At 38.5% G+C, this 13,589-nt stretch overlaps 1 protein-coding gene across 2 annotated transcripts in view; it reads left to right on the top strand.

Moving 5' to 3' along the window:
* LOC139937591 (N-acetylated-alpha-linked acidic dipeptidase 2-like) overlaps positions 1 to 13,575 on the top strand; it is a 32,336-nt gene extending 18,761 nt beyond the window's left edge. For both annotated transcript variants that reach the window (XM_071932812.1, XM_071932803.1), the window contains exons 8-17: positions 489 to 578; positions 1,711 to 1,796; positions 2,791 to 2,910; positions 5,438 to 5,523; positions 6,757 to 6,980; positions 7,984 to 8,074; positions 8,744 to 8,996; positions 9,889 to 9,970; positions 10,516 to 10,608; positions 11,583 to 13,575. In XM_071932812.1, the coding sequence (XP_071788913.1) occupies positions 489 to 578; positions 1,711 to 1,796; positions 2,791 to 2,910; positions 5,438 to 5,523; positions 6,757 to 6,980; positions 7,984 to 8,074; positions 8,744 to 8,996; positions 9,889 to 9,970; positions 10,516 to 10,608; positions 11,583 to 11,793 (1,336 nt within the window). In that variant the 3' untranslated portion in view covers positions 11,794 to 13,575. The remainder of the gene's footprint in view (positions 1 to 488; positions 579 to 1,710; positions 1,797 to 2,790; positions 2,911 to 5,437; positions 5,524 to 6,756; positions 6,981 to 7,983; positions 8,075 to 8,743; positions 8,997 to 9,888; positions 9,971 to 10,515; positions 10,609 to 11,582) is intronic.
* The last annotated feature ends 14 nt before the right edge of the window (positions 13,576 to 13,589 follow it).

Raw genomic sequence — 13,589 nt, 5'->3', positions numbered from 1 at the left:
TTGCAGACTGTGAAGAGGGTAACCCTGTTTCAGCCCTAGGAGTAGGTGGCAACATGACAGTTGAGCTGGTTTGACAGCCAAAATTAGCTAAGTGTAGCCCTCACCTTGAAGTGGCCGTCCGGCCTTATGGACTGTGCGATATATCATAAAAAGAATGTTTTTGAATAGGGGCCGATCTCACAAAGAGTTGAGCTTGATCTTATAGATGGATTGCACATGACGACATACCAAAAGAGCTGTAGTTGTTTTACAGATCCAACACTCTCCAAAAAGAGATTTTCACATGTTTGCCCAATAGTTATTTCCTGAGAACAAAAATCTAAATTCTTGGACGTATAATAGCAAACCAATCCCATCAGACCGACAGGTTCTGCAGTTGATGCATGCTCTTCAAATTTGCCGGATGACTGTTTCCTAAGTAGGAGCAAGCCATCGACAAAAAGAAAAACAACTAAAACTGTTTCACTCTTTGATTAATTTGTCTACAGTGAGCTTGAGGGCGCCACTGCACCGAGTGAATGGCAGGGAGGGCTGAGTGGACTGACCTACAAGCTGGGCCCAACACTGCGAGATAACAAGTACGTTTACAATTAAGATAATCATCAGTTTAAAGGCAGTGGACACTATTGGTAATTACTCAAAATAATTATTTGCATAAAACCTCACTTGGTAACAAGTAATGGGGTGAGAAACGACTCCCTCTGAAGTGATGTAGTTTTCGAGAAAGCAGTAGTTTTCGAGACCTCATAATTGGAATTTGAGGTCTCGAAACCAAGCATCTGAAAGCACACAACTTCGTGTGACAATGGTGTTTTTTCTTTCATAGTTATCTCGCAACTTCAACAACCGATTGAGCTCAAATTTTCACAGGTTTGTTATTTTATGCATATGTTGAGATACACTAAGTGAGAAGACTGGTCAGTGACAATTACCAATAGTGTCCAGTGTCTTTAAAGGGAAGCATCAGGAGGCATGGTTCATACTTCACGCTAAGGTAAATGTGATGCGAATTATGTGATGCAAACCAATCTTGTTTGCGCTGTTTTCTATTTTTTTTTTATGCAGGGAAGTTCGCTTAGTTTATTTGCTTAGCGATTCCCAGGATTATAAAGTAGTATAATAATAATGAGCCAAATCTAGAGAGTGCAATAACTGAAGGAAACCTAGGTGTACTGTGCAAAAATGAAGACAGAAAAAACAACTAAAACACACTTTTTATACCAAACCTAGAACAAAACTGTAGAAAGATGGACCATATAGATGCATAGTTTAGTCATTAGCGAGGTGAAATAAGTAAGATTTGAGTGTGAGGTTACAGGCAAGGTATACCTTTGTTTTTTGGTTTGTTTTTTGAACGGTTTACTTGGTTTAATATTATATAAATGTTGATCTGCACAAGAGCTAACATAGGAACATTGCATTTCAAAAGGCAGTTTTGTTTTGAAATAACGCCAAAAATCTGTAGTGTTTATGTCCACGCGGAAAGGGAAAAAAATAATCCATAGTTTGAATAAACAACCTGAGAAATGCTCTGAGAATTGTTTCATGCATGAAACATTTCTCAGATTGAAAGTCTTTTGAATCCCTTTCTTTGAAACTAAATACTTAAAAAGGAAATCGTAGAGACCTGAAAATACCCGGTGGAGACCTGTCCAACACTGCTGCTATTTGTCACTGATATTCCTGTTTTTTCCCCTCTTTTCTTTCCAGGAAAGTGAAACTGGAGGTGTTTAATAAAAATGTGCGACGGTCGACGTATAATGTCATTGGCATGATACCAGGAAGTGTTGAACCGGGTAATCACTGATAAAAAAATATGAACACTGAACAAAAAATATTAAGTAGGAATTGAAACTTTGCATGGTGGAAGTAGAGAGGTTTGGGGTAGGCCCATGTGAATTTTCATTCATTCATTAATTTGATTTAAAAACAAAAACTGGCAGCACGGAGCTGAATAATGTGGCATTACAAGGTAAAAATATTGATAAAAATTGCAGAGATAAAATACATAAAATTGCACCACCACGGGGTACATAGGAACATTTTAAAATAAGATGACAATGAATAAATCAGCTAAAAAAGAGTAACCCTAGCATTTAAAAACTAAACAACTGACAACAACAATGATGGCAAAAATGGCAAATTTGATAAAACAAAATAAGATAAACAAACAAATACAGGATGTGGGAGACCCACTATGAGGATATCTTAGAGTTGTTAACCACCGTTTTCCAGTTCAACACTACTCACAAGAGACATTCACATGGTGCAACCGTAAACCTCTCTAAGTTAAATAATATTAACTCAGAATGAAATAAATAAGGGGGGGAAAAAGAAATTGGAAATTAAATAAAAATCAACTTTAGAAAGCATTGTGCTTTGGAATGATGTGACACACATTTATTTTTGTGTCAATTTCATTCTGCGTTTTGGGTCGAGTGTGGAGATAATTACAAACCTGGCTTACCAGGGGAAACTCATCAAGGACTAAAATTTATTGGAAATCTGCCTGCTTAAAAAATAAATTGGAAAAGTTTCTTGTCACCACTTTTTCACTCATTTTTACAAAAAGGAATATGTAATTTTGGTAAATTAGACTTTTTTTTTTATAAAGAAGGAAAAAGTGGTGGAAGGATACGGTAACTTTTCAAATTATTTCATAAGCAGAAAGAATGAATAATAATAATAATAACATTTGGTTTTTATATGGCGCTTTATACACCATGTCTCAAAGCCCACCCTCACAACACCCCACGACTTTCATATAATAGTGTTTTATTTTCTTTGCAGATCGTTATGTGATCGTTGGGAACCATCGTGATGGATGGGTGTTTGGTGCAGTAGATCCATCGAGTGGTACGGCTGTTCTTATGGAGCTGGCTAGATCCATGGGGAAACTCTACAAAGAAGGTAGGCTCTTACCACCTGGAAAGACCAGGGCCCAATGTCCAAGAGCTGCTTAAAGGATTCAAGTACTTTTTCAAAATGTCCACAGATTTACATTCAACTTACAGGGTTTGAAGACAATGATAGTGGAAAACTTCCCTTCAAATATTACTTACTGAGGTGCTGTAGTTTTTGAGAAATGAGTAAAACAATGTAATGAAAATACGTTTGTAATGCTTAACATAATTTTCATCTCATGAGGCGAAAATTATTTTCATGACATTGTTTTACTCATTACCCCAAAACTACAGCACCTCAGCACAAAATATTTTCAGGAAAGCTTTCTACTATCATTGTCTTCAAACTGCGTAAGTTTAGTGTAAATCTGTGGACATTGTGTTTTTTGTCCTACAAAATGTACATACACCCTTTAAAGGTATAACTCAAAATAATTGATAGCATAAAAACTTACTTGGTACGAGCACAAGGGAGCTGTTGATAGTATAAAACATAGTGGGAGACGGCTCCCTCTGGAGTATCATAGCTTTTGAGAAAGAGGTAGTTTCTCACTCAAAAACTTCAGGTCTAAAGCCTTTTTATTAGGCATCTGAAAGGATGAAAATTTGTGCAAAAAGGGTGTTTTGTCTGTCATTATTCTCCTGCAACTTCAATGACCAATTTATCCCAAATTTTCACAGGTTTGTTATTTTATGCATGTTTATGCATGTTGGGATACACCAAGTGTGAAGACTGGTCTTTGACAATAGCAAAGGTGTCCAGTGCCGTTAAGCAATTCTATGAAATTTGGCCCTGGAATATATAAACTTGTAATGAAGTTGACTACTTAACCACATCCAACAGTCATCTGTGCAAGGCGCAGTACAGAAATCATGGACAGTGGCGTAACTAGACATTTTCATTTGGTGGGGCAAGTGGGGGCAAAGATTAAATTTGGGGGGGGCCAAAGAAGTGCAAGATTATTATTAAATATGTTAACTGATATATAGTTGATACACACCAATGCAGTTCTAAAACAGTCTATAGTCAGCATGTAACAAAAGATTGCGAAAACAACAAAATCTTAGAGAACATGTCATTTTGTATAAGATAAAACTTTTTGACTGTATAAAAGGATTAAATTACCAACTGTGGTCAACAAGTACCAATTTAGAGTTGTACACGGTATTCTCAACTAGGCTTTGTGGGTGTGTAAAAACCAAAAACATAATATTAGGCCAAGTAAAAATAGAAAAATAGAAATGTTTAGCGTCCCCGCCGGCTTCCTTTTTACAGGACACCTCTTTTCTTTTCTTAAGTTTTTTTATGCACATTTTTTTTTTCTTTTTTTTTTTTGAAAAAGGGTTATTTTAAATGATCTCAGCAAAAACAAAATCTGAATGTCTTGTCTGAATGCCTTGACCAACTGTTTCATTAATGTTTTGTGTATTTCAGCAGCAGAAAAAAAACAGTTGATATTTGACATTCATGGCGACCATCTTGAAATAAAAAATAAAAAGCCCCTCCTCCTTCCTTATTTTTGAGAAACCCAGACACTAAACATGTTTCTTTTTTTACTCGGCCTTATTGTAACAAGTGTAAGCCAAAAATACAGGATCGAAATTGTGGGTGTTTAATAATCACATTTTAGTTACGAAACGAATATTTAAAAATAATAGGCCTACCTCTCAATTGCACCGCTTGCTTCAAAGGAGAAGAAATGGTCTAAGCAACATATTTCGCTGGCCATTTTTGTGCTGTAGTAAATTTCTCTGTAGTGCATCTGACCAGAAATTTCTACCTCCATGATCTGACTTTGTGTTAACGGAGCTGTTGGTCTGCGTTCAGACCACCACGTATTTAACAGAACTTTGTCACATCCTGCACTCTCTGTAACCGCAAAACCACAACAAACATTTACCGCCAATACGATCGCGCGCGCGTTTCCACGCTTTTTTCATGTTATAGTCCACATAGGGCCCACTGATAATGAATAAAAGTTTCCGTTTTACGGCAGCATTTTATGCAGCCTTAAACGATTTATATATAAGGCCTATAAGAATATACTTATCTCTGATTTCATATGGGGGGGCAAGAGGGGGGGCAAGGGTTCTGAGCGGGGGGGCGCCGGAGCATTAAAGTGGGCCCTCTAGTGCCAGTTCTGTACGACTGCTTCCCCAAAATGTTTCGACATCTTGATAGCGGTCGTTGAACAGAACTAGCACGGGGTGGGGTGGGGGGGGGGTAAGTGGTTGCGTTGCTGAGACTTGATAGCCTGTTGGATTTAGACTGATCAAAAAGTCAAACTTAAGTCAAGTCTAGCATTAAAGTAGATGTTGCTGTAAACATGTGTGATGCAGCTGATGGTTAAAAATATGCAACACCTACACAAATTTACACACAGCGTTTAATCAAGGGATTTCATGGACTGAATGCTCAATTTTTAGGTCACAGTTTTAAGACTGACTCAAAACAGAAGCAGGTGAGAAATTGCTTTGATAGTATTCAAAGGATCAGAATTCTCCAGGAGTGATTACGATTGATTTTTTATCAGGCAGATTTCGACCTCGTCGTTCCATTGTGTTCTGCAGCTGGGGAGCCGAAGAGTACAGTCTGATTGGGTCTACAGAATGGGTTGAGGTAGGCAACTTTTCATTTCTCACGGGCTAGAAGATAAAGTGTAGAGTTATAGAATGAATTATGATTATTGATTATGTCACGTTTGGTCAGTTGCTACATGTATTGGTAATTACTTAAAATAATTGTTAGTATAAAATCTGACTTGTAACAAGCAATGGTGAGCTGTCGAGAATACAAAACATTGTGAGAAACAGCTCCCTCTGAAGTGACATAATTTTTGAGAAAGCAGTAATTTCTCACTAAGACAGGTCTCAAAATCAAACATCTGAAACCACACACAACTTGTGCAAGCAAGGGTGTTTTATCTTCCACTATTCTCTCGCAACTTTGACGACCAATTGAGCTCAAATTTTCACAGGTTTGTTATTTTCTGCATATATTGAGATACACCAATTGAGAAGACTGGTCTTTGACAACTACCAAAGGTGTCCGGTGCCTTTAAGTGTAACCATAAGAATTACACAAATGCAGTAAGGTCCCACGAGTTACATGGCATCCAGTAAGCCAAAAAGACAAAGATAAAACCTGAGACAAATAATCTGATTAGAAAGAAATTAAGACACTGCTAAGAAACCGTAAACCTGCAGGAACAGAGGCAACTCTGTAGAATAAACCAAAAGGATATAACTTTTTGCTTGGGACTATAAAGTACAGTAAAACTGGATTTGCATATTTTTGAGATTCTCAGGGAGTGGAGTTTAATGATCATTGACCAAAGGAAATTGTTTGACAAAATAAAGGATTCAGTTTCTTTGAATACGTGTGGATTTTGACAACATTTTTCAAATTGATACTCATTTTCATTCTATGACCTTCTGGGCCCAATTTCATAGAGCTGCTAAGCACAAAAATTTGCTTAGCATGAAATTTCTTCCTTGATAAAAACAGGATTACCAACCAAATTTCCATTTGTTGCATGTTGCTCTTTACTGGTATTCAGCTGTTGTTTGCTTGTCCTGAAAATCACGTGGAAATTTTGTGGGTAATCCTGTTTTTATCAAGGAAGAAATCTCATGCTAAGCAAATTTGTGTGCTTAGCAGCTCTATGAAATTGGGCCCAGATCATGATGAATATGAATGACAGAGCAACAACTGACTTCACAGCGCGGAAGCTTACAAAACTATTCCACATCTTGGGAGACATTAATGTCTGGCAGTTTTTTCTTCTCCTTGTCATGAGATGTAATTCTCAATTCGATCGTTCATTCTCAAATCAACAACCTTTTTCAACAGGAGTTTGCCAAAACCCTCGGCAAGAGAGCAGTAGCGTATCTCAACGTGGATATCTCAGTGCAAGGTAACTACACATTTAGAGCCAAGTCCACGCCGAACCTCTTCAGTGCAATCTATGAGGCCGCTAAGCAAGTCCCTGATGTTCCTTTACCCGGCCACATGGACACCGTGTACGATACTTGGGCAAAAAGGAAACCCTGGTCTAGTGAGAATCCTTTGCCGTAGTAAGTACATTGCATATAAGTTAAAGGCAGTGGACACTATTGGTATTTACTCAAAATAATTTTAGGTAAAAAGCATAAATTGGTAACGAGTAATAAGGAGCTGTTGATAGTATAAAACATTGTGAGAAATGGCTCCCTCTGAAGTAACGTAGTTTTCGAGAAAGAAGTATTTTTCCACAAATTTTATTTTGAGACCTCAGAATTAGATTTTGAGGTCTTGAAATCAAGCACCTGAAAGCACACAACTACGTGTGACAAGGGTGTTTTTTCTTCCATTATTATCTCGCAACTTAGACGACCAATTGAGCTCAAATTTTCACAGGTTTGTTATTTTATGCATATGTTGAGATACACCAAGTGAGAAGACTGGTCTTTGACAATTACCAATAGTGTCCAATGTCTCTAAATCTTCTCACTTTTATTCAAGGCTCTTCATGGTTTTTTTTTCCAGACTTGCGTCTGATCTTCTGCATAAATATATTCCCATTTGTCAAATTCGTTCTGCTGGCCAATCCTTACTGATGCAAACTACTGTTTCCACAACATTCTATGGTCAAAGAGCCTTCAACTTCATTGCACCTTCATTATGGAATGACATACCAGTTCACACTCTGCAAGCTGACTCTGTTCTGATTTTCAAGGGACTTTTAAAGACTCCCTCTTTTGAATTAGATTAGATTAGATTTATTTATTTGTCCACGTTAAAAACATAGAAATTTGACATCCGCTGGCCAAATACAATAAACACAAACAATATAAAAAACTATATAAATTACAAAAAGTTAAGTTAGAAATACAAAGCAACAACAGACTATCTACATTTTTGTAACAAATTGCTTCATATATTTCAATGGTTTTTGTTTTTTGGTTGTGCATAGATCGTCCTGGATTGATTATACATGCTTTACAAACCTCACCTAATTATCCTCACACCAAGCAAAGTTTTGAATCCTACGTCTTGAATATACTATGAACTGCTTTCTTTTCTTGTGTGTGGTGGTAGTGTTTCTAATGTTGGATCGGGGAGTGACTATGCAGCATTTCTTGGTGAACTTGGCATATCATCAGTAGATCTACGCTATGACTACAACACAGTAAGTGCCACTCCTTGGAGTTCTCATTATAATGGCGTGTCGTGGCCAAGCGGATAAAAAAACACCAGACTGAAGCTTGTGTTTTTGTTCCGCAGAGTGTTGGTTCAAGTCCCAGTTGTGACTGATAAGCACTTAAAGCCGGCCTCAGGTCCACCTTGCGTCAACAAAAAACAGTCGGCGACTGACTTTTTAGGATCACACTGCTTCTAAGCTAAGACCATCGTGAACTTTTTAGTCAGCGATTATTTACAACCTGAGCGTAATTGCAATGATTTTAAGACAATTTGAAACAGTCGCCGCTCAAAAAAAATCAACAGTCGCAAGAATAGAAAAATTTCAACTTGTACGACGTGATCCCGACGGTTGGGAACCAATCGAGGCGCACAATTTCTCAGTTGTTGTGACCTGAACATATTTTGTCGTTGCGTTACCGACGGTTTGTTGCAGACGCAAGAAAAACCGTAGGTCAACCTGAGGTTGGCTTTAGACCAATCTTAGCTCTTTGTTAAAGTGAATTTAGTTTTCCCTAGTACTCTACACAAACCTCTTCCACCTTGTAAATTGTAATATCTTGATATTTCATGTATTTAAAATAAATAGTTTGTATTAATTTTAAACATTGCAGTACGCATTTTAAATCAAATTCTGCCTTTGTCTGTTTTTTTCTAGGATTTGAATATTTCCAGCTATCCTCTGTATCATTCTATGTATGAGACATTCCGCCTGGTATCGGAGATCATGGACCCTGACTTCCACTACCACCTTGCAGTGAGTAAGGTGTGGGGTGAGCTGGCTAGATCCCTAGCAGACTCAGTCATGTTGCCATTCGACTGTCGCACGTATGTTGCTCACCTTCAAGGCTCGATAACGACATTGAAAACCACTTATGCCGATAAGATGTTGACCAAAGGGATCACTTTCGGTAAGAAGGAGTTCATTATTTTTGTATCTTGTATTACGAGATACATGTAATCCCGCACAGTTTTTTAGGGCGACTCCTGGTTTTTCTGCAGGAAAAACATTTGTCTTTATTTTGCAGTGCATTTTTTTTTACAGCACATAAGTTTCTTATTGCGAAAACACAAAAAACAGGATAAAATTTGTCAAACAAGTTTTATTAAACCAATGACAGTGCATGATACGTTTGCCCTTTGGTTAAAGCAAGGCGCTATGGACGAGCGAATCATTTGTGTTGTATTTTAAATTTCAATCAAATAAAGTCAACTGAACCTAAGTAAATAAAAAGTGTTTGATTTTCTCTTCACATTGTTATGCATTTAATGTTATTTTTTTTTTTTTTTTTAAATTAATTAACTAAGACATCTTATAAAGTAGTTCAGAGCAAGCTACGTTGTAATTGGTAAGCAACATGAGCAGCAATGCTTTTGGCTTGATGTCACGGGGTAATGATAATGTGAGACACTTCATGAATCCTACTTGGCTTGACAAAAAGCACATTATAAATACATATTCTTATCTAGTTGGTAAGACACTGCTCTAGAATTGCAAGGGTCTTGGGTTGGAATCCATCCGAGTAATATGCCTGTGACATTTGTTCACAGGACTCGGGGGGTGGGGGGGAGGTACCGAGAGTACAGTGCTAACACACATCGTGTGTGGGAACTAACCAAATTCAATATTTTTCATTCCCGACTGAAATTAAACATCTAATATGTATTTATTATAAATACTCTCTGACAGATTTCCACAGACATGAGAGCTGTGGTTACTAGTTGTTGGCTCTGAAGGCATCCATGGTTTTCTTACCAGCCGACAGTGAATGATAATGAAGCTATCTTTTGGTTGCTTTTCAGACTCGATTGACGCAGGTATGGCCAGCCTGACCAAGGCTGCTGAGGAGCTACACACGTACATTGAGGGCCTCGACAGCAAAAAGTGAGAATTCCATCAAGTAATATATATCTTGCTAACCAGCGGTACTGCCAGAAAGGGGGGCACAGAGGGGTTATGCCGTTTCGTTTTTGAAGCCACTACACTTATCTTGAATTTTTCTTGGGGGTCTGGGCCCACTTGCTTCCCTATCCCTTATCTATTACTTTATCTTATTAATTATGATGATGCGAGGGTGTAGTCTATCCTACACCAACTCGGGACTTGGTCGCAGCCCTCTACTCTTCAGCATTAGGGTCCTCATCTCCCCTCGGTCATATTTAACTTTTACTAAAGACGAAGCTGATTGAAGAACCAACATGGGGTTGTTTAATTGACCTTCAATAGGGACTACAAAGCTGCATTGTTACTGCATTCCATTACAGTAATAGGCAATAATATCCAAGCACCTTACTTTACCACTACCCCAGCTCACTAGGCATTCTTAAAACCATCTCAACTCCTTAGGAGTATGCAGCACCTTTCATCTTGCTCCTCCTCCTCCTCATTCCTTGATGCTCTAATTGCTCCGTATGTTTTTATTGTTGCAGTCCTTTTGAGGTGCGTAAGATCAATGATCAACTGATGTACATGGAAAGAGCGTTCACGGATCCAGCAGGTCTACCAGGGAGACCATTACAAAGGTTTGATTGAAGACATAGCACAGAATTGGTTTATGGGAATTGAGGTATAGACCGTATTGAATAAACATTTTTTTGCTATGAAAGTCGCCATCTTGTAGGTCAAACCGTATGCGCGTCCAAACGCGTACATCAACGAAGCACGCAGCATTCCCGGTTAGATTTCTACAGCAACATGCACGCACACACCAACGCACACGCGCACAGACGCCATCTTGTAGGGCATATATTTGAATGGTGACGTCATATTCAATACGATCTATTGGATGGTGAGGTATGGATATATATTTGGTTTGCGGTAACACCATGTGTGTATCTACTTGCGGGGTAGAAAATGTTCTTTGGAGAACTTGTCTTGCTTTATATTCTACTACCACGGAGTAGATTTTTCAAATTCAGGAGATTTCCCGGTTTGAAAACAACTGTCTTGCTTTTTAACTACATCCTGGGTGGGAGGAGGTAGAAACGTGGCCGGGACTACTACTTTTGCTCTAGTGGATCGAAGAATTGGTAGTTATTGATAAGTAATTTGTTGAGTGTTCTGAGAGCTCACTCATTATCCTGTACGAAAGTGTGACGTAACTCCACTTTAACTCACAGTGGCTACGAGTGGCTTGTGCCAAAATGCCTATAGTCGCTGCAAACAGCCACAAGGTTTGATCGACTTTCCATTCACATAAAGAGGTCAAAGTATAGATCATGTCCTAGTGTATGCAATTATCCAATATACTGTTAACATAGTATCCCAATTTGTTAACTCAGAACCAAATGTTCAGTTTCCCTCGTGGTGTATAAAGCCCATTTGTATGTCAAGGGAATGCACATGCTATACAAATTTTGACCTGTGTTCCACTCCTGCGAAACAATCTCAGCAAGAACAGCCCTGTGACGTCAATATTCGCTTTGCAATCGCCAAAGTATGAGTGGGGCTTTACTTGAGAATGGATCGGTATTTATTTTGTTTTCTCTCCGTACAGGCACATTGCGTTTGCACCAAGCAGCAAAAACAGTTACTATGGCGATGCTTTCCCAGGGATCATGGATCTGATGTTTGACATTGAGAATTCTGCAGATCCCGAGGCCCAGTGGGAGGCAGTCCGTAAACACATGTCAGTAGTGGCATACACTCTCCACTCTGTGGCTACGACACTAACAGATGTCAATGTGTTGGGGATACAACCAAGCTAGATTACTTTAACATTTTTAATCTAATATGAGTCATAAATGCACCTTGAGGTATTAAGCTAAAGCACCTGGGTTGTGATTTAAAGGCAGTGGACACTATTGGTAGGTACTCAAAATAAATATCAGCATGAAACCTCACTTGGTAACGAGTAATCGGGAGAGGTTGGTAGTATAAAACATTGTGAGAAACGGCTCCCTCTGAAGTGACGTAGTTTCCACGAAAGAAGTAATTTTCCACGAACTTGATTTCGAGACCTCAGATTTAGAATTTGAGGTCTCGAAATCAAGCATCTGAAAGCACACAACTTCGCGTGACAAGTTTTTTTTTTCTTCTTTCATAGTTATCTCGCAACTACGACGACCAATCCAGCTCAAATTTTCACAGGTTTGTTATTCTATGCATAATGTTGTGATACACCAAGTAAGAAGACTGGTCTTTGACAATTACCAATAATGTCCAGTGTCTTTAAGTGTGTATGTGCAGAGTCTGATGGTCTTTTTGCAGTCGCTCTTCATAACACTCGTTCCAAACTTGGACTCCAACTCCCTACCCACACATCCAACTCCTGACACCACAGCTGCACTTTCTAACCTTACCAAACACTAACCTTTTTTTTGTATGCAATTCGCCAGACACACAAGGCCCGAAGGCCACGTCAAGGTGTGGTCTACAATCAACTATTTTTCTAGGGGGCCGTTGCACCTACTCCTGGGGCTGAAACAGGGTTACCCCCTTTACAGTCCATACAGATGTAGGCTTGGGTATCATCCATCGGAAGCCTGGCTGGTAGATCCAAAAGCACTACCTCCCCAAGAACCAGCCTTGCAACCAATTCTACCCTTGCACATGTTGCAACCAACCCCTCACCCTATCTGCAAGTGTGACTAAGTCCTACTTGACAGTAGATTGGGCAGTACTTGGTCGTCTTTAAAAGGTGATGTGAAATAAAGCTATTATAAGGCTCGTATCACAGACTAGGAATGGTTTGAAGTATGTTCAACATGTGCTTAATACTTGAAGGCACTGTACAGGTTTGGTAATTGTCAAAGACCAGTATTCTCACTTGGTGTATCCCATCGAAAGCCTGTGAAAATTTGGGCGCAATTGCTCATCGAAATTACTAGAAAATGATGAAAGATAAAACACCCTTGTTGGACGAATTTGTGTGCTTTCAGATAGGAATAAGACTTCTAACAAGAAGTCTTTTATTATTTGGGTGAGAAATTACCTCTTTCTCAAAAACTTCAATACTCCAGAGGTAGTCGTTTCCCACAATGTTTTATACTATCAACAGCTCTCTAATGCTCGTTTACCAAGTCAGTTTTTAAGTTAATAATTGTTTTGAGTAATTACCAAACGTGTACCTTCCCTTTAGGCACCAGTTGATTGTAATTAGTCTTTTATTATATCATGAGTTGTTTCTGCTTGTGATGTTAATGCCGTAGATTCAGTCTGTTGTTCTAACATTTTGTAAAACTAAACATTCTTTAAGTTAATGAACTAGTGTGACATGTGTGTGTGCTCCACAGGTGCCTTAGGTGGGAATTGAACCCATGACCTTTCACACTGTAAACCCAAATGCAATGCTAGACTACAAACTAGAAGCACATGGATGAGAGGTTGGTTTTACTGGGCAAACTTGAAGCAAACATGAAGCAACAAATTTATGTACAAGTGTGACCATGAAAAAGTACAAAGTTACAAAATATTTGCACGACACTGACATAAAAACTGTGTAAATTTATGTGCATTAAATGTCACATTGATTTTAGTTATTCAAAGTTTGTAATGTTTTGTG

The sequence above is a fragment of the Asterias amurensis genome, chromosome 1, assembly GCF_032118995.1.
Source record: "Asterias amurensis chromosome 1, ASM3211899v1".
Lineage (NCBI taxonomy): Eukaryota > Metazoa > Echinodermata > Asteroidea > Forcipulatida > Asteriidae > Asterias > Asterias amurensis.
Note: the sequence above shows the minus strand (reverse complement) of the source record. Positions and strands in the feature narration are given on the sequence as shown.